This window comes from Python bivittatus, unplaced genomic scaffold (assembly GCF_059951505.1).
Source record: "Python bivittatus isolate LINGU-HERP-01145 unplaced genomic scaffold, Pbiv_v1 ctg000340_np1212, whole genome shotgun sequence".
Lineage (NCBI taxonomy): Eukaryota > Metazoa > Chordata > Lepidosauria > Squamata > Pythonidae > Python > Python bivittatus.
The window spans coordinates 2735449-2756506 of NW_028277056.1; the positions used below are offsets into that span (position 1 = coordinate 2735449).

The 21058-nt window shown below is 44.7% G+C and overlaps 1 protein-coding gene across 1 annotated transcript in view; it reads right to left on the minus strand.

Moving 5' to 3' along the window:
- Positions 1 to 304: 304 nt before the first annotated feature.
- The window catches only part of PGM2L1 (phosphoglucomutase 2 like 1), a 31380-nt gene continuing 10626 nt past the window's right edge, over positions 305 to 21058 (minus strand). The window contains exons 3-15 of the mRNA XM_088140414.1: positions 19194 to 19361; positions 15513 to 15619; positions 14394 to 14478; positions 13183 to 13266; positions 9937 to 10130; positions 8672 to 8861; positions 8464 to 8561; positions 6680 to 6860; positions 5299 to 5392; positions 4008 to 4137; positions 2452 to 2641; positions 1731 to 1864; positions 305 to 892 (exon numbers count right to left, since the gene is read on the minus strand). Of these exons, the coding sequence (XP_087996540.1) occupies positions 790 to 892; positions 1731 to 1864; positions 2452 to 2641; positions 4008 to 4137; positions 5299 to 5392; positions 6680 to 6860; positions 8464 to 8561; positions 8672 to 8861; positions 9937 to 10130; positions 13183 to 13266; positions 14394 to 14478; positions 15513 to 15619; positions 19194 to 19361 (1758 nt within the window). The 3' untranslated portion in view covers positions 305 to 789. The remainder of the gene's footprint in view (positions 893 to 1730; positions 1865 to 2451; positions 2642 to 4007; positions 4138 to 5298; positions 5393 to 6679; positions 6861 to 8463; positions 8562 to 8671; positions 8862 to 9936; positions 10131 to 13182; positions 13267 to 14393; positions 14479 to 15512; positions 15620 to 19193; positions 19362 to 21058) is intronic.

A 21058-nucleotide genomic window follows, 5' to 3' on the forward strand; every position in this document is an offset into this window, starting at 1 on the left:
GCTCAAGCAGACACACAGAAAGATGGATCAAACCTCAGATTATTTAGCCCAGTGTTTCTCAACTTTGGCCACTTGAAGATGTGTGGACTTCGACTCCCAGAATTGGCTGGCTGGGGAATTCTGGGAGTCGAAGTCCACACATCTTCAAGTGGCCAAGGTTGAGAAACACTGATTTAACCTGTCTTGACTGATAATGGCTCAGTCAATTTCAGGAAGCAAAATCTTCAGACAAAAATTCAACACGCAAAGCGGATCTTTCGGAACAGAAGCAGATTTAAACAGCTGGAATCCCTACCACTACTGAATATCGCAGACTGAGCTAGAAAACCAAAAAGACTGCTAAAATTAAGACTCCATCGCCCAGTAAAGATATACCGATGCTCTAGCCAACTATGAAGAAGCAGGACCTTTTCTCAGACTTAACACAATTACTCTTTGCCGTTTCCCAGCTCCGGAGGGGCCTCTGAATAGCCAAGAACTGAGACAGCTGATCTTTGCCATGGGGGGGGAAAAAAAAAAACAGCAGGAAATGATGCCAGAGTCCCTTCTGTTGATTGTGTCTCTCTTGCAGGCACCCCTGGCCAGCTCCAAAGCAGTTTACCGCTTGGTGTGCTAAGCTGACAAAAGGTTACTGCTTCCACGCGGGGAGGCTGGCTAGGGAACACAGACATCTCACGCAGCAAACACTCACAGACGTCTATGAAATGAATGCGAGGAAGGGCCCTCCTCTTGGTTCCGCAGGACACAGTGCAAGGAATAACGTCAACGACCGCCACGGCCAGGGGGCAGCTACACAGAGCGCCAGGTCAGTTCATTCTTGCTGGGCTCCAGAAAATGCTCCACAAGGGCCTCAATGAGTTTCGTTAGGTCCTCTTCCAAGGAGGCGACATCACTAAAGAGCAGGGAAGACAGAATTAGAAAGGCGTTCCCGTCGAAACCACGAGGCCCGTTCTAAAGCCCCGAATCACAGGCAGCCGACTCGCTGCTCCTCACCCCCAAAGGCCTGGGCTATCAAGCCAGCAAGCGAACGCTCTGTCGGTGGGGCGAGTGCAAAGAGCTCAGGAAACAAGTGGAGGTTTCTACAGAAGCAGGGCTAACCTGCCCTGTAAGCTTTTCCCAGTCTTAGGAGAAAACCCAGGAGTGATTTAAGCAAAAGGCCCGCCGACTGGAGCCGTGGGCGGTTCGGCCCTGGCCAGCGTGAGGCTCTTGCAGTGGATACTGATTGCAAGAATGGTCAGCGAGAGTCGGTCTGCTGGAGAAAGAAATTAGGGGGCTCCCCTCAACAATTAACCCGGTTGTTGGGATACTGGGAGGCTGGAGAGGAGAAAGGCAGCATACGCTGCCCTGTGCATCTAAGGAGGAAGACAGGATTTTCCAAAGTCAGAAACGAGTCAGGGCCATCGCCCTACACGGCAGACCAGACTATGAAACCAAAGGCCATAGAGGCCAGGACTCCTTTTACCGTAACACCTATAGGAACAGCATCTTGCAAGTCTGGATGTGCTTCCCCCTCCCTCACTTTATCTTCCGTGAACGAGGGAGGGGCCTGCCTGAGACATTTACTCACGTTACTTTCTCAGCCGGGGCTCAAGCCCCTCTTATCTGACCACTGCCTTGGTGGTGGATCTTCCTCCTGTCCTCCCAGGCCATTCCCTATGCCCTCTACATCACCCCCCTTGGCTAAAGCCACCCAGGAATCAGGCTTGCTTAACAGGAAAGAGTTTCCCCACCTCTGGCCTGGGGGTGCACACATCTCGGCGTAGTACTTGATCTTTGGTTCAGTTCCGCTTGTCCGGAGCGTGGCGACACAGCCGTTTTGAAACGTGAAGGTGATCATCTGGCTGCTTTTACTCACAGGCAACACCTGCAGCAACAAGAAAAGCAACAGAATCACAACCCCTCTCCAAAAGCGATTTATCCCACCTTGGCCTGCACAGATGCCTGGGATCTGAACCAAATGAGTTTGGGGGGGAGTTTCCATTTCAGCAGGGTGCTTTGTGTGTTCAAAGTGCCAGAGGAATAAGGAAGTTTCAGTTAGTTACCTTGCTCTACATTACATACTATTCTAGGAAGCTACAGAGGCTATATGCTAGCTAGTAATGTATACTTTGATTTGAGGAAACTGGTATCAGTTTCTGTGGAAACAGAATAAATCTGGAATTTTGGTCTTTGCCAAAGAAATATGGGACTTGGATGTAATTTTTGCATGCAAGCTAATAGGTGACTTGTGCATTTCAAAGCAGATACAAGCTTAGGCCAAAATCTGGAGCTTATTCCTCCGAATTGCAATACTTTCAATAAAACGGAGGGCACTTATCTGGAGCATCCGTAAAGAGGAAACCAAGTGGCTGCAAAATAGCCTGTTTTAGAGAAGGAAACTACCCTCACCTTCCAGAAATATCCAAACCTACGGTTTCGGTCACTCTGAGCCAAGAGATGCAAATGACTTACCGATTTCTTCTTCAGCTGGCTGCTGTCGTAGCCAGTGGTGACATCCCGAACATGGAGAATATTGTAAGTACCACAAGAGGCTGGGTAAGAATCAGGCAAATCAAAGTTCCGGAGCCTTTCAAATATCCTTTTGATAGTAGGAGGATCATAACACAGGAAGTAGGAGGTTTTTGAAATGTGGTGGCCATACCTATGAGAAGCCAGGACAGAATTGGCTAAAATAAAACGTTGGTTTCAATCGCATGAAAAGCTGGAGTTTCTTTATGTCCCTTTCTGTGGACCTCAAGGAATAACTGCATATTGAAAGAAGAACGTCAAGGTTGCCTGAATTTTTCATTGGCTTTCCTCACCTCCTTCTTCTTGGCTAACCCTCAAGGATCTCACGAGGGAAGCAGATTGTCTACTCTTTTCAGAGGTTTACTTTATATCTTTGGGGTATTTTTATACAGCTCTGCTTCTTTTTCTTCCTTTTTTTCTTTGCCTTTGCAGGAAAGAGTTCACCAATAATGAACGCAGCACAGCTAATCAAATAACGCATAAAATCCAGGAAAGTTTGCAAGAAATTCAGATGGATGGGTATAAGCTCAACCATTTTCACCAAACTTCTCTAGAAAGGTGGTTTCTCAGCTAGGACAGCACCCCTTGTGGAAAAGGGCTGGGGGAGGTCCTTTCCACAGGGGATCAGAGCGAAGGTCCCCCTGGCCCAGAACATCCTCCAGACACCCAGATTTGTGCTAAATAGCATCCCTCCTGCAGAGGAAGCCCTGAAGTGCCCTTTCTGGAATTCAGATCCCAAGCCAACCGGGCCTTTAGCCAACGGAGTTCTTTCAGGATTATGTGGTTCTATATAAATCTGGCCCATTAGGCCCCTTTAAACACCAATTCCAAACAAATGCAAAGAAAGGGCTGAAATGTTGCCCCTCCCACTCCGTGCTGGACTCCACAGGCAATGTGGCTTCTACCCTTTTTGCTTCCTTCCATTTACAGTAGCACAACCAGGAGGTGGCCAAGCACCACCCCTGTTCGGAAACTAGAGCTGCCTAGAGCAGGGGTGCTAAGACCACCACCATTAAGCTAAAGGCTGCAACCCTGAGAGGAATGCAGCCATATCAGGAAGGAGACAGGCACCAATTTCCCACATCCATTTCAACAAGGCCTTTGTCTTAGCCTTCTTCCCATCATGAATCCCATCCCGGGACCGATGCCAGTTCTTTTACACCACCAGCACCCCTTGAGGTCTTCTCCCAGACAGACCACAGGTCGGCAACCAACAGCCGCCTGCAGTGGCCCTTGCAAAGGAAGCTCCCCTCCCTTGGTTCCCAGATGTTCCCCGCAGCCGCTGCTGATCCTCCAAGCTGGACTGTCTTGAGGGAGCTGACCATGGAGTGCCAGGCTGCCAGAGGGGCATCTTCTCCAGGCAGAATCTCTGTGACAAGTGCTAAAGAGCAACAGCATACCTGTGTGCACCTCTGCTCCAGCTGTGGAGTGAAAAAAGTTACCTCTGCCGCTATTTGCAATTCTTGCATCCAGAGCCCCCGGGAAAGCAAAGGACTTACGTTTTATAGATCTCTATTAGCTGATGGGCCAGCGTTCGGCCCTTGATCTCCAGACAGGCAGCCATTTCCGCTATGACCACAGCGGCGCTCACGCCATCTTTGTCCAGCACAGATGTGCCGCACATAAAGCCTGGGAACCAAACACATCCCGTTTAAAGAACAGCATTTTGCATGTTATAACAGCGCTCAAACTTGAAAAGTTAAACTCTGTAAAAGGGCTAACAGGAATAGCAGAATTCTAGGATAATTCACTACGTTTTTATTTGTATTGATTTTATTGATAAGCATTATAACCCAGCATATCCATGGTTTCTGGCTTAGATGTCACTGTCATCAGAAGATGAAAAGAGAAAGACTTTTCCAAGAATTCTGCCGAGACGGAATATATTTTTAGTTGAACGACATCCAAAGGAGTCACGGAGCCTTCTCCTGACTCATGAGAACGTTTGCAAAGCCCAGCAGGTGCTCCGTTTAACATTGAGCTCAGTGCTGACAGCCAGCACAAATTGTGCAAATCTCAACCTAAAATCTGCTGTCTGCCTAGTAGCGCTCTGTGGTGCTTCAGAAATAATTTGGAAAAGCTGCTTTGAAACTGACAGGAATGGGATTGTGGCCCATCTACCACTCTTTTAAGCAGCCTTAACTTTTCCCACATCTCACAGCTGCCCCTCTACAGCTGCTGTGCAATTGCAGGAAAAGATGGAGCTGCCTTAAAGAACTGCAGAGAGGGGCTATATTAACGCCCTCACCAACCCCAAAGGACCTTTTTGGAAACGATTCTCAAGCCTGGCAGAGCCCTACTTCAACGTAGCGTGAGAGGTCCCTGCTTCAAACATGCCTGACTCACACAATGAGACTGGGTAAATACAGATAAGCTGTATTTCGAGAAAAGATTGGACAACCATTTGTCCGAGGTGGTATGAGGACTCGTGCCTTGGGCAGGGGGTTGGATTAGAAGACCTCCAAGGTCCTTTCCAACCCTATGGTTCTATGATTCTTAACTACCAACCCCACCCAAACGATCTCATGGAAATACACAAGGACGAGCTTCTCAGGGGATTACATCTACTGCCAGAGTTTCTGAAAGCACACCTTTACCAAACTGGGAAAAGTGCAGGATATTAAAACTAGACCCCACTTCTTGTGCCACAGTGAAGGAGGAAACGCTATTAAGAGTTACCTCTGAAAGGTTCTAGTTTGGGATTAAAATTACTGGGAGAAATCCAGTAAGTATTTGCTCTGGTAGAGAATCAGGAGGACTCCACAACTGGGCAAGTCTTCCTGTGCTTACCGATGGACTCTTCAAAAGCAAAAAGGACTTCCTTGCCGCTGTCCAGGAGATCCTTAACCCTGCTGCCAATCCATTTGAAGCCAGGGAGGGTCTCCTGAAATGAGACAGGAAGATGCTTCCTTCAGAAGACTGCACTCATGGATCACACCAAGCTGCCAGCAAATTCCACCAAGGGATTCAGACCACAAGGCCTTCTCCCAGCGTATGCAACCTTGAACAGCGGGGCACGCATGTTTGAAAGTAAATCCCACTGAGTTCAACCAAGCCTCCTCCCAAACAGATATGTGTACAAAATCAAACATGTGTACAAAACCACTGGAGTCTGGAGGGCCACATCCATGGCAGCCGAACTTCTGAAGCTGCTTGCTCACACTGGGTGTGGCCAGTGCCTGCTCACACTCTGATATTCTCCAGGAACAAAAACCATTTACCGCCACCAGCAATGAGGCTTGAAGAAACCTCTGTTTGGAACCAGCACAGGGAGAAACCCATGTTAGTCTACTGGGGCAAAAGTAGTTCACAACAGCTTCTGCCTTTTAATCAAATGTGTTAGTCAAAAAAGTTGCTTAAACAATTCTTGTTTAGCTTTTTCTCCGCGCCCCCCCCCCCTGCATTTTTCAGACAGTTATCTCCTCCTGCTGGAGACTTGGCTCCCTGACACGTTTGGGTAGATAGGCTTAAAGGAGCATGAGAAATTGTTTAAAAGACCCCATGCACCCCTGGACCTCACCTAGTTAGACCGACAAATACCCTACTCTGACTTGTGGAGTAAACTAACAAGATGGCCCATTCTTAAAAAGACTGTGCCATTCTACAACAGGCCAGCTTAAGAGCAATGCTCCAACATATCAGTCAACTGCAGAGATGTAACTCTGGAAGGGATGACAGGAGCTTCCTCTTCCCCAAAAGCTGCTGGCTGGGGAACTCTGGGAGTTGAAGTCCCCACATGTTAAAGTTGCTGAGGCTGAGAAACACTGCCACAGAGCACTCATAGCATCTGCAAGGAATAACTAAAGTGGGAAGCTGAAAATTCACCCTGGGAAAAAGCAATGGCAAACCATTTCCATACAGTTGCCAAGCAAAAGCATGGTTGTCTCCACGGAGTCCCCAGGAATTGTATTCGACTCAAGGGCATCTTTACCATTTCACAACAACCATAAAAGGAGGACTCTATTATATTAACTATGTGATGAGTGCACACCTTCCTTATGTTAAGCTCTTTGACTAGAGAGATGGAGTTCTTAACAAGTCATGCCCTCAGACTCCTCCCAATAAGGACGAGAGTGATCAGGTTCTGCCTCTAAAAACACCTCAAGACTCCATCTTGGATGCCCAAGACCACTTGGTGCATGGAAAAGAGAAGGCACTGGGTAACTCTTACTTCAAAATTAAATCCTTCCTTGAGAGCAATGGCCCTCAGAATTTTGGAGGAGACAGTGGTGGCCAACATGTAAACATTCTCCACGTCAGCATCTTTTGGACAATTCTCCTTCCAACAAGCAAACATCCACCAGCCAAACAACGCAGCCAGCTCATTGCCCGTGAAGACTTTCCAGCGGCCACTGAGGAAGAAACAAGACAAGGTTAGAGGCTTAACCAGTTTATTAAATTAATCCATTTTCTGCAGCCACAGACAGTGTCTTATAAAGCAACCACCTGAGCTAGCTCCATATAACATGCTATGTCACAAAACAATAAACAGGGCTAAAGTTAACCAGGCTTCGCATGTTGTGCACAAACTTTACACAATCTGGTTAAACAAGCCATTCTGTGACAAATTTTAGGAAATCAGTTTATAGCAACTGCTAGGAAGGCTCTTGACAGCTATCTAATGCACAACAAAGGGCAGCTGACAATTCCTAGTGATCCCTAAGAATTTGGAGATGCAAATAAAAACAAGCAATGTTGTATTGAAGGGAGAAATGGATCCAAAGCATGTTCATAACAATTCTTGCACACCGGTATTGGAAATGAACGAGAAGAGTAGTCTGAGTTAAGATGTACTCAAGAATGTGTATGTGCAGAAACAGAACCTAATGCATAAATAAATGTTTAAAGAAAGAAGAGCTGGAACAACAGTTGGATTGATTCTACCTGCACTGAGTCATACAGTTTTTTTTGGTTTTGGTCTTAGGCCAGCCACAGTGGTTTGTAAACCATGATTTATATGTTAAGTGTGATATGTGAACAATCGTTACAGACAGTCCTCTACTTACAAACCTTTGCTGATACAAACTTGTCCACAATTCCAACCTAGGTGGTCTCAGAAGGTGGGAGAAGATGGGAAAGGGTTAGTTTATGGCATGCTGCATATGTACACTTGGCAACACCATCACACATTGGAAAGCTTATTTTTTATACTTGGTTGGACTTATGAACAAAATGGACTTACATACAGCACCTTGGCACATAACCTGTTCGTAACTAGAGGACCGTCTGTATATGTTATATAGTTTGTTCGATAAAGCACATTAAATCAAGCCTACAGTATTCACAATCATGTTTGGGATCAAAATTTATCTGAATAATGTTAGATTATGAAGCAACCATTAAAGTTTTTATTTATCAGATAATGGGGAATAAATACTGGATAATGCATAATCTGTATAAAACTTGGTGTACAAACATCTAAAAAAGTTTATACACTAAGGTCTAAATAGTAAAGTTTTCACAGTTATTTCCTCAAGGGCATCACACAGAATTAGTCCCATCAAACTGGAAATAAAAAGAAGAGTCAAATGCATGTACATTTTAATTCATAGGAATAGCACTGGTTGAAGAATTAAGATTGAGAACCTTCTACTATTTATAATTAAGTAACGTTTTAAGAATTGCATAAAGATATTGGGGGCAGGCCAGTTTTGAAACTCTCCAAGTCTATATGCAATGCATCAGATCCATCTATTCAGAACTGGGTAAAGTCCTAAAATTTACATAAGGTTCTTTTTGTTAAGATCTGAAATCTTTAAAGATAGGAGGTGTTTAGAAAATGCTGCATTTGTTAACCTATTAAAATTGTTAAAAGTTCTTAATATTATAACCGCTATTACTTTCACATGGGGCTCATGGAAAGCAGCCCAGCCAGCTTCTCTAGGGGGTTAATGCTCTTGGCTCAGAAGAGGGACTTACACCAAGGTCAAGCCACATGAACATCCAGCCACTTACTTTTCCTGTTGTTCTGCCACAGCTAGCCTGTCTGCATCAGGATCCGTAGCCACAACCACCCGGGCTCCCTCTTTCTCCGCCAGCCGCAAAGAGAGTTCCTGGAAGAACACTTGTGGTAATCATTCAAAAGAGCCAATCACACTTCTACTTGGAAAACACAGACCACCCTTCCTATTGCCCACAGAACTGCTACTGATGCAAAACTCACCAACACTGATTCTCCTTCTTCGGGATTGGGACATTTGACAGTGGAAAAGTCTGGATCAGGATCTTTTTGTTCAGGGACTGGAATGGGGGGCTGGAAGCCAAAGGCCTGGAAAGCCAGCTGCACATAGTCGTGTCCCACCCCGTGAAAAGACGTATGCACAAATTTCAAGTGGGTGTTTGTGTTCACCTCTCTGTAATGGAAACAGCAGAAAGGAACAATTAAAGAGCAGTTATTGCTATCAAGAGGGGGGAATTTGCATGAAACGGGGCCCACGTAAGAGCAGCTGAGAACCTGAGTTCCTCCTGGCTCGGCTGCAGAAGTGTAGGCCAGCCATTTGAATGCAACATTGCTCCTCTTCTTCACATGGGCTACCTATTTTTAAATTATGTTTTGAAGCACACAGAGATGTTTAGTCATTATTTATTGCTTAGAGCAATGTTTTTCAACCTTGGCAACTTTAAGATGTCTGGACTTCAACTCCCAGAATGCCCCAGGCAGCATTCTAGGAGTTGAGGGCCACACATCTTAAAGTTGCCAAGGTTGAGAAACACTGCTCTAGTCCCATTTCAATTGCCAATGGCTTCTCCTTCTCCCGAAGAAGCAGACCTATTTATAGCCAGGTTCCAAAGTCTTGCTCAAATCCTGGGCTCTCTAGGGCACTCTATGCAAATTATACTCCAAGACATCTGCAGCTCCCCAGGTCAAAGGAGGTTATATTATGGAAGAGCGAGATGGAAAGGGTTATTAACGCTACTTGCTTAAAGAGATCCAATGGGACCTTTATATTCTCAGTCCGTGCCCAGATTGATTCTTGGCCTAGCAGCCCAAGACGCTGTTATTGATCTGAGTTACATCTGAAGGCAACATACATTTACTCCCACCTTCAGTTCCCCACTCCCACCCCCACCACTACCCTGTAGAAATGTTCATCTGAGAAGGAAGGACAGGCCTAACATGCTGGCTGGGGAATTCTGGGAGCTGAAGTCCACATATCTTTATGTTGCCAAGGTTGAGAAACACCGCTGAGTGCACTGGAAATTCAGTGCCAGGCAGTTTCTCTTACTGCCTGAGCAATTTTATTCATTGCTTGTTGTTAAAACATCCAATCCTGGCGTACCCACGACCGCACTTTGAATGCACCTTCCTTCCACTTTCTTCTCCGCAGATTATGTTTCAACCCAGTTCCAAACCTCTTCCTCTACTCCTCTTCAAAATGTGGGAATTATGCTTACAGGAGCTCCCCCTGGTGCAGCTGGATTTCTTACCGGTGGTAACAGATCTTTTTTAGATCCTCCATGTAGCTTGCAGAGATTTTTTGCAGAGGATCTCGAGTGAGAGGGCTGCTGTCTACCAGATTTTCATTCCAGGAGTCATTCCATGGCTCGACACATTCTTCAATACATTTCAGGATCTCTTTATCATGCGGGGATGTGATCTGAGCGCCATTTTCCCAATACACCTGAAGTGAGAGTTTGGGAAAGTGAAGAATTCAGTAACAGTCAAGCTTCTTCAAAATTCTATGTGCTGAATCCCACACACCACACGAGAAGATAAATCCCAAAGAAAATCACTAGAAAATAAATCACAAAAATGACCACTGTATAAAAATAGAGATGCAAGTTCTACAGGAAATTTTATTTATTTATAACATTTACATACGGTACTAGTTTGCCCGGGCCAGGGACCTCAAGTGTGTGAAGGGACCTGTTTCCTGGCTATATCAGAATTGTTGATTGTGATATTTTCCTCGACTGCTATGCATTTTAATTTTTGTATTAATGGTTGTAATTGTTTTTATGTTTATATAATATTGTTCCCTGCCCAGAGTCACTTGTTGAGATGGGTGGCTATACTGTACAAACTGATTAAATAAATTAAATAAATAGCGTGTGTGTGTGTGTCATGATACTGCCTGTATTAACGGACACATAGAGATAAACAGCATCTACATACTATTCAAAAGAGACAAAAGACCAGAACATCGCCTCACCAGCAATCAATCACCAGCAATCATCACCCAGATAAGCAAAGGTTACACAATGGCTGGTGTGGGTCTTCCGGGCTGTGTGGCTGTATTCTGGAAGTTTTGTTTCCTAACGTTTCGCCAGCACCTGCGACCGGCATCTTCAGAGGTTACACAATCAAGCAGTAAACATGCGCTAACCAAAGAACTACCAGAGGAGCAAAGCAAAACCCCCACCCCCACCAGCACTGGCAAGGCAGGCCACAGCACATAAACAGAGAGCAAACCCCATCCCATCTTAGCACTGAGGATGTCACCTAGCCGGGTAATGAAACATTTGCAAGAAAAGAACCAAGCTCAGAGAACCCCACGGACTCCACTGCCTGTATCTCCAAATTGATGGGACAGAAGGAACAGCCTTTTGGCTTATAAGATGATTCCTAGATTTGACATCCCCACCCCCAAGATCTGTATGGCTCCCCGCCAATGACATTCCAGAAAGCCTTAAAGACCTGGCCCTTTACCCAGGCGTTGGGGTAGGGTGGGTGAGACGTCCCTACTCTGATGGTTTTTCTTTGCTTTTTTGTTGGACTGGCATCTTGTGTCCTGCGGCTATCTTTGTACTTGTTTTGGTTAATTTGTTTGCATTTTGCTGTCTTTATGTTGTTTTATTGTTGTGAGCCACCCAGGGCCAGCTAAAGTGGGGTGGCATCCAAGCTGAATAAAATAAAAATAAGTCATAAAAACTTGTACAGAAGAAAGGGAGCGTGGTTGGGATCAACAGCCTTTAGCTTGTGCTTGTGCCCAAACTGATCTCAGAAGCCCTGACCACGAGCAATGCTGCTTGAGACAGGAGTGCAACTAAGGCAGGTTATCTAGTCTACCTTCTCTCTTGTTATGCAAGAGACTTGATTGACTAATGCCATGACGAAGCCATATTATTGTCAGGTTCAGCCCAAAGAACTCCACGAAACAATGCAAATACAGTTCTGTTGCATTTATTAGCTTCCACCTCAAGACAGAATCTCACCAGACTGAACCCTAGTTCCCAAGCCAGCCAGCCCCAACACCGTGAATTCCTTAGGGAGGTGCCAGCCTCATCTTCTTGAACTTCCCACGCTCCTGTTGGGGGCTAAGAACACACTTATCTCCCTGAGCATGGCCTTCATAAGTCCATTCCACCACAATTATTGACCATAGCATCTGGAAGACTGCAGCTTGGGATGTAAGAGGAGTAAATCAGGGTTTCTCAAATTTGGCACCTTTAAGACATGTGGACTTCAACTCCCAGAATTCCCCAGCCAGCATGCTGGCTGGGGATTTCTGGGAATTGAAGTCCATATATCTTAAAGGTGCCAAATTTGAGAAACCCTGATTTACTCCTCTTACATTGTTTTCTCAAACACTGGAGTAAATGGTAAAGAGCAGAAATTAACAAAGAAAAGGAAAGACAAACATTAACTATATAGTATGTCTGTGAAACTAAGAGAAAGAGGAAGGTTGTAAGATGCGAATGAAGTGGTCTCCTCTTGTGAAGTGAAGTGGATGAATACGTGCAGGGAAATGAAGGGGTAGGTTTAATTATGAACAAAAGGGCTAAAATCTATGTCAGAAAGTATGAATTGGTATCCTCTGGGTTGCTATGAAACGAGAATAGGATCGTTAGGAGTGATAATGGAAGAACGAAATATTAGTTCTGAGAAAAAATATGCAACTTTCTGAACTAATGTGATCCATGGGGAAAAATTATTCTGCTTGGTGACATGAATGGATAGACAAGATGAATCCAGAAAAAGTAAGTGGGCTATTGGAAGGCTTAAGAATGAATGTGAGAATGCTGGCTTAGAAAAAGGTCTGTGTTTTAAATACATAGTTTAAGTATGCCTGTTTGTGTGTAGACAGAGAAAAGGAATTATACAAAGGTTTATGATAAAAGGTTGAAAATTAGCGAGGGATCTGAAGGTCAGGAGAGGTTCTGAATGGGAACAGACCACTTGTGGGTGGGGTCAGAAATGGATTTTGGGGGAAAATGGACATGGAAGGATGGGAATGAAATGAAAAGAAACAAGAACGAAAGGAAAAGCAAGTATGAAGAATGTATTACAAGTCAGATGACCCTTCCAAGATAATGAATGGAAAGTGGACACAGAGAAAGAGGATGTGCCAGCTGTTTGGAACAGAGTGGAAACAGTTATATGACAGAGTGCCTTAGAAATGTACAAATTTATGCTAATGGAAATATGAAAAAGGACACATGGTGGAAGAGGCTGTGGTTCAGTAAAAATGCACAGAAGAGAATCACTGCTGCAAAGATGAGAGTGAGAAAAATACATGGTATAACCTACTGTTTCTCAACCTTGGGAACTTTAAGATGTGTGGACTTCAACTCCCAGAATTCCCCAGCCAGCCATGCTGGCTGGGGAATTCTGGGAATTGAAGTCCACACATCTTAAAGTTCCCAAGGTTGAGAAACACTGATAGAGAGAAAGGGAAAAAGATCTGCAAACAACTTAGTCAAATTAGGCGCCTAGAAAGTTGGCTGACATACCTTGTAGCCGTTGTCTTCTTTACGGTTGTGGGAAGCTGTAATCATCACCCCAGCAACAGCTCTGAGCTGCTGGACAGCGTACGGCTGCAAGACAAAATCACGTGTGTTCCAGCACCCAGGATTTCTGGCAGAGCCCCAGAAGGAACACCAACTACTCCACGCACCTGTACAGCTGCTACAAGGAAAACATTTGGAGCCTTGGATGCAAGCTGTTTAAAAAATCATTTTATTTGAAATAAGAAAAATAAAATACGACCTTTTAAAGGTGCAATTATCATTAAAACAGCATGTCCAGATGGATACAAAAATGCACACTGCCTAAACAAGTGACAAAAACGTTACACAGATGTCTAACAGCTGTTCGGATTTGGAAAGCACGCCACTCTCCTAATTGTATGGCCTTGAGGCAGTCAAGGCTTAAATTGGGCAGGATTTTCAACACACAGAACTGGATCTGAGAAGGGACAGCTCATAGGTATAATCCAGGAGAAAGATACCCATAATATGTTCCCAATAATTTCAAATCGTCTCAAATATGTGTGCGGCCTTCGCTTCATCATACCTACAGATTACAGTCAAGTCAGGCAACAGCAACTGCACACTGAGCTGGTAGATGACTCTTGGAATTACAGTTTAGCATTTGAATTTTCACAACTTTGGAATTTGTTTGCTTCAAAAAACAGTACTTAACCGTGAAACACAGGATGGAGAAGAAAGTGGAAATGACCAGATATACAGGTAGTCCCCAGTTTAAGAACGAGTTCCGTTCCCAAGATCTGTTCTTAAGTTGAACTTGTATGTAAGCCGGAACAGTATTATTATATAATACTGTATAAGTAGTATTGCATAATGAACTTGAACCATTGTGTATTTAACTCGGGTTTTGCTGCAATAGACTCCATTCTTAACTATGGGTCTTACTTAAACTGGACATTCTAAACCTGGGGATTTCTTCCACCGTTATTATTGCAATTTCAAGGATTGATGAACAGATCTTATGCTCCTAGAATAAAGGAAGTATTCAGTTGACACAGAAAGCACCAAGCCCCCAGCGCTAACCCTGTTTCATTTCAAGGTATAGTGGTTGAGATGGCCGGCTTGACTCAAACCAGAGTGCCATCAAATTCAAGAGTATTTCACAGTGGAAGTACAAATCCAGTTGAGAACACACTCCCTTAAGCAAAGTCATAATGAAAAAAATAGCCACTTACCACAAAAGGCGTGGGGACATATCTTGAGAACAAGTAAACAGGAACACCCTTTGCAAGCAGGACTGCTGCTGTGAGTCTGGCAAGTCTGTGGAAAACAAGAATTTCGAAAAATTAAAATATTGGAAATAAATAACTTCTCATAAACAGTTTTAAAAAATTCAGCCACAGGCAAGATTGAGAACATGCTATCGTATGAGATGCAAAGCAGCTCAGAGATTTGTTTTATACTGCACTGTGTTTTTCTGCACTCTAATTTTGCCACCAGAGCCAGTTTGGTGTAGTGGTTAAGGCATCAGGCTAGAAACTGGGAGACGATAAGTTCTAGGCCCACCTTAGGCACGAAGCCAGCTGGACGGCCTTGGGCCAGTCCATCTCTCTCGGCCCTAGGAAGGAGGCAAGGGCAAGCCACTTCTGAAATCTTGTCATGGAAACTGCAGGGACTAGTCCAGGCACTTGCCAGGAGTTAAAAACTGACTTGAGGGCACAAAAAAAACCAAACAAACATCTTTCTCAGCAGTATAAATTACTACAGAGTGTTGACCAAGGAGCATGTTTGTTCCTGGAATCCTAAAGTGCTGATGCATATAGAAACCACAGAAACACGTGCATGTTGTCAAAACTTCTATTTGGAATCAGCTTCATGCCAGAACTAAAATGCTTTTCTGTATTACAAAGTGATTTATAAAAAGCACCCTTGAGACTTGAGGAGGACCTCTGTACCATACATCTGTTGGATTCCAGACGAATTCAATAGGATCGAGAGCAAATTATGCATGAAAATGTAGGATACCTGTGCCACATGGTGAAAGGCTAATATTTATTATTAAATTCTGCTTAAATGTTTGCAAAAAGAACTAGGCAATCAGATCTAGAGCTTCTATTCCACTGCACCTGAAACTATCCAAATTTCTCTGGCCCCTTGAGAGAGAAGGGAGATCTGCATCCAGTCAGGCCTATAGCAAAGCATTAGGCAAACTGTTATTACAGCTGCTTATTTGCAGATAAAGTAGTTTCTTTTTCCAGATTCGCTCTCCTCTTCAAACTATTAATGCTGGCCTCCACAAGAGAAACTGAGGCATCCTTTACTTCCAGACTTTTAAATCTGGACCAAGCCCATACCTGAAGCTGCTGCACATGCTGGTCACCTGCCCTCGCGTGTCATACCCTACCACAAAACCACGTTGCTTGAAGTCGGAAAAACGTTGCTCGAGGTATTTGTACATCCCCTGCAGTAAAGTAGGAGAGAGGGAGAATGTCATTTGCCTGGGCAGGAAACTTAATGGAAGGTCAGGTTTATTGAGATCACGATCTATTGCTTAGACCAGAGGGCCTCACTCTCGGATTCGGTAAAGTAAGTGGCAGTTCAATCTGGCAATAGGTATAAATTACAGGCCTCACATGTTTCCATGCATAATACTTAACCAAATTATTATTTTAGAATTCAGATTTTTTTTTTCAAAAAAGGAAATGCAATGGATCCAAATCCTTCTCTGTAGATGAATCAGTGGGTTAAAAAGACATATTGATTCCTCCACCCCTAAGCTCCTCAGCCAGAGGGGGAGTGATGGATGGAAGGAGGGGTCTGCCCTTGCTCTATCACCTTGTATCCCAGAAGGACTGGGTTGTGGGAATCTTTCTACGCCAGTCTTGGAGAAAGGAAATAACTACTGTAGATGTGGGTTAGATTTTTTTTTTAACCATTATTCATTTATTTATCAAATTTATATAGCCGCCATCTCACACATGCCACTCTGGGTGGCATACACAATTAAAACCCAAAGCGTTTTTCTTTTAAATGACAAGGAATAGTTCTTATTTACATGTCTGACGTAGCTCAGTGTCTCCTACAGTGAAGCTCTTGGGTCAGCTACAATCTGAATCCGACACTGATCACTGGATAATTTTGCAAGAAAAACAAAAAGAAATACTCTGGGTCACCTCCGCCAAGGCCCAGCAGGTGGAGATGACCGCTAAGACAAACTTCACAATGAGCAATATTTGCTGAGCAGTAAATCATTTCTCCTTTGTATAATGGTTTATTATATTCCCACACAATCAAGATTTCCAAAACACGCGCCATTCATTCTAAACACAGTGGACCAGTTCAGATAACTCTATTTAAGTTAACTTGATCAGTATATCAACAGCCTCTTCCTTCCTCACACTTCAGCTCACTACAACCATGCCAAACAGCTTCCCATTCATTATCCATTCATTATCCTTTTGTGTTTGGGTCATTACCATGTTCAAATCCAGTCAGATGCCAGTTAAAATCCTAGCTTGCTTTAAATTTGATAGCCACAGTATTCTGGATAAGCAAAACTTTTTTTTGTCACAGCACAGAGAAAAGGAAGGAAGGAAGGAAGGAAGGAAGGAAGGAAGGAAGGAAGGAAGGAGGGAGGGAGGGAGGGAGGGAGGGAGGGAGGGAATGGAAATGGAAGGAAGGAAGGAAGGAAGGAAGGAAGGAAGGAAGGAAGGGAGGGAGGGAGGGAGGGAGGGAGGGAGGGAGGGAGGGTGGGTGGGTATGAGGACAAATCACATGAGCCAAACACTCAAACCTACCATGGTTTATTTAAGCTGAGATATGACTTCATAACATTATAATCTTAAGATGTTCTACATGGCAAGGACATGCTGTGGTAAGGACTGAACCTTTACAGAGACATAAGCATTATTCTAGTCTCTTGTGCAGCTTCAGTTCCTTACGCTGACAAAAACAAGCTGTACCTTAGGTAGAGGTAAGCTGACTGCAGTTAAAGAAACAAAACAAAAAAAACCCTGTTATTTTCACAAATCTGAGCTGTGATAGGCAAGGCTTCTGTTATAGAAAGAAATGGTCCAGCTCAGCTCCTCGAGCCTGACTGAGGGAGTAGGAATACTGCCTTCCTTCTGTTCCAAGGGCCTGGAGTGAGTAGAACAAAGCTGCTTCACAAACACACAGAGGGGCCTTTGACAACATGCGCGGCATGTCCGTCTAAAAGCAACTTTGACTTTGTTCACCAGGCGGTCAAAGGCCGAGCCCTTTACACAAGTGGCATGCCTTGGTGCCCTCTGTTGCACCGGGGTAGTGGACTGGTGAGCAGACTTCCACAACTGCCCACTGTAGCTACTGGAGGTGGCAAGGTTAGATTAGCACAGTTTCTCTCTTCTAGTTACAGCAAGAGAGAGGGAGGGAGGTGGGCTGAACTGACTAAAGCCAGTCCTGTAGCTGGCGGCTCTCCAAACCCTTTCTCACCCTAACGTGGGGACATATAAAGAGGATTATTTCACAACCAAATAACCACAACGATTCTCCTAGATCAAAAGAATAGTGACTGCAGAGAACGGCTACCCAAAACCAGCTCCTGAAGCGAACATCCAGCAGTACAGCATGTGATCAACAAAACAGAGCCGAGCCACAGAGACTTCCTGATGTCTGAACCTGAACTTTCTGCCAGAAATGCTTATTATGGTGACTTATCATCCAGTCCCAAGTTCCACATTCTTCCCAGCAGACCAAAACACAAAGTCAGCACGTGCCAGGCAGGCTGTCGGCGCATGAACAGCTCCGAGTCAAGAAAAGGAAGCCCATAGATCCACATACTTCCTTAGTGATCCAAGATCTGTGGACCAGCCCCATTCTTCAGGCTGTTTATACTTCTGCACAGCAAGCCCTACTCAGAGACATTTCACCTACTTTTCAGTCCTCGCGCACACACACAAACACACACTTCTTCATGCTTCAAATATTCGTAACTGGAAGTTTTTAGTAAGTTAACCACGCACACTCGGACCATTTAGAGAAAGAGGAGAATGAAACAGTCTCAGTGCATACATGGGCCACGTTGGATCACTGCTACAGCCCCCCTGGAATTTCACCTTTACCCACGTAAACCAGGAGAAAAAAGGGATGTTCCCTTGGTTGGAAGGGCCTGAAGTAGTGCTTCACGCAGTGAGCATCTTTGTTCCTTAACAGGGCCACACCGACAAGGCTGTAATTTGGCTCATTTCTAAATGCATTTCCTCAGGGTCCATTCCACTTAAATCTTTCAGAAAAAAACACTTGTTATTCTGGCAGGCTGCGGAAGAACAAATCCCCTGTATTTTGATATTCCTCCAGGAAGCTCAGAATAGCAAGCACTGCTCCACCTCATTGTTTTACCCTGTAAGGGGGGTTAAGCCAAGTTCACAAGTGACCCCAAACATTTGCTCTCGCAGTTATTCAACAAGACTGGGCAAATCTGTTTCCTTGAATGCTCCGTGCCTAGTCAACAGGAAAAAGAGTTGTTTACATTCTCCACAATGCCAAAATTTCCAATGCGATGCCAGCTCCTGCTTTCTTCAAGTCCTGCTCCAGATAACCTTCTCTCAGTCGGTGCCATAAATTCCTGATTCTTCTCCTACCCTGTTGGAAGCCTGCCTGTCACCCAATGTAAAGCAGTCAGCAGAAACCACCATATGCGGCTTCCCCATTTATCTTTGCCTCTACTCCCCCCCCCACTTCCATTTCCCCCTTTTTGGCCGTGTCTACAGTGCATTGCACTGCAAAACGGAAACCTGCCAGCAGCGAAGAGACAGCTTGACTTGCTTGGGTCAGCTGCTTAGGAGCCTTGTCAGTTGAACAGTGTGGCGCAAACTCTTTAGATGAGCAAAGGATGTGTCAGATGCACAGGTGGTAGTAAACAATGATTTTTCGTTTGCTTTTCCAATTCAGGTTATGGCTTTCGCACCCTGTGGGGCACCGACAATGCATTTGACGTTGTATGTGGGAGGGGAAGGAGGGGCCCCGCTTTTGGCCTTCACAATGGCCCCGAAACTCACCTGTGTCGACTGGATCACAGTAAGATCGTTGATGTAGCAAAAGCCAGCCCCCATGGCAGAGCGCAGACCGGCGGTCCCAAACGTCAGTCTGCGGCACAGACGATCCCGTAGCTCCTTATTCCTCCCGTTTCGTAACAGACTTTCAATCTGCTCTTTGGTTTTAGGATTCTACAAATGAAACAAGTACAGCAGGATCAGACTTCACATGCTAGGAAATTGGGGTCAAATCATGTGCTCCTTGGTAGAGGAACAACGATTCTGCAAATAACCATCTCATAACTCTGCCACATTTTTCTTCGTGACCCCATGAACCATATCACGCCAGGCCTTCCTGTCCTTCACTGCCTCCCTGAGTTTGCTCAGTTTCATGCTCATTGCTTCAGTGATGCTCTCTAGCCATAACTCTGCCACATTGGGTCAAGCAAACAGACTACTTAAGCCAAAACCAGCTTCAGTTGTCTCTCCACTGCTTGCAACAATGATTGGAACCAGGCCTGACTCAACCCAGGTCCATCTTCCCTAGTTGGGCATCAGCAGTGGCTGACTGAAGACCTCTGGAGTTACTGCAAGGTTTGTCTCAATTGACTCTTCCGCACAGGCACATTTATTTATTTATTCAAATTTGTTATAGCTGCCCAACTCCGATGGACTCTGTGTGGTGTACAAAACCCAAAAAAATCCATAAAAACAGATAAAACATAAAACCGCACAGACAGCCTAGACTAAAACAGTCTTAAAAGCGACATGAATCAAACAAAGCCCAAATACAATAATACATTAACACCAGGCCTGGGACCAAAGCCAGTTTTTAAGAGCTCCCCAGAACCCTAGGAGGGAGGGCACCATCCTTATCTCTGGGGGAATGCTATTCTGGAGGGTGGGGCCATGACAGAGAAGGCACGCTTCCTCAGTCCCGCAAGATGACAACATTTAAGAGAGGGGATATGGAGCACACCGACTCTGCTGGAATGTACCAGGTGGGCAGAAATGAAGTTGCTTTCCATACTACAGCCACTGTCATCAATGCAATCATGCCTCCATTTTTACTGGCAAATATACATTAAGCATAGTCTAGTTTGCTTCCATGGTCAACCCTGTTGAAGTCCTTTCTTTAGCTGTTTGTCCTCAGACGTTATCTCAGCTGGAGAACTAGAGTCAAGGGTCCGAACAGCTGTAGCCACACACCCCAGACTCCTGCCATCTGGGTCCCATGGGCTGGATTGAACAATCACATTCTACTTGCCATTTCAAGACAGAGAAATCTTCAAGCAAGTTCTCAGCTCTAGGTTAGACTGCTGAATTGTGCGAGATTTGGAAAATCCAGCTGATGCAAAATATGGCTCCTACTGATATAATGATCCTGGTCATTATCCTTATATTATCCTGGTGTTGTGCCAATTGCATTTCTGGGCCCAAATCAATACAGGAAATGTGGCCTTTCCAATTGAAGACACCTCAACAGTTTGCTCTTTTACATAGCTACACGCTTATTTGGATTTCTGGAGCAGGATCTTCTCGTGGGTGCTCCTGGGGTGAGGCAGGTGGATGTCATGGGATGGGGCCTCCACAGTGAAAGGAGGCCAGTTGCAAAATGTTCCTCCCACAGGTCTGCTTAGCACCAATTTGACTGCCTTTTTTTTTTCCTGCAGGTGCAATTTTAATCCAGGTGACTATCTGCTTTTATCACCGTGGTTTTTAGCATCTATTTTTATTTTGGTGCTGCCTTGGGTATATGACTGGTGATATAAAAATAGCTGTACAAATTTATATGGAAGATTCATGGACTGTAGAGGTCAACACTCACATTTCTATACACATTATAGCATCCAGAGTCTACTTCCTTTCAATTAAAGCTGATGAATAAT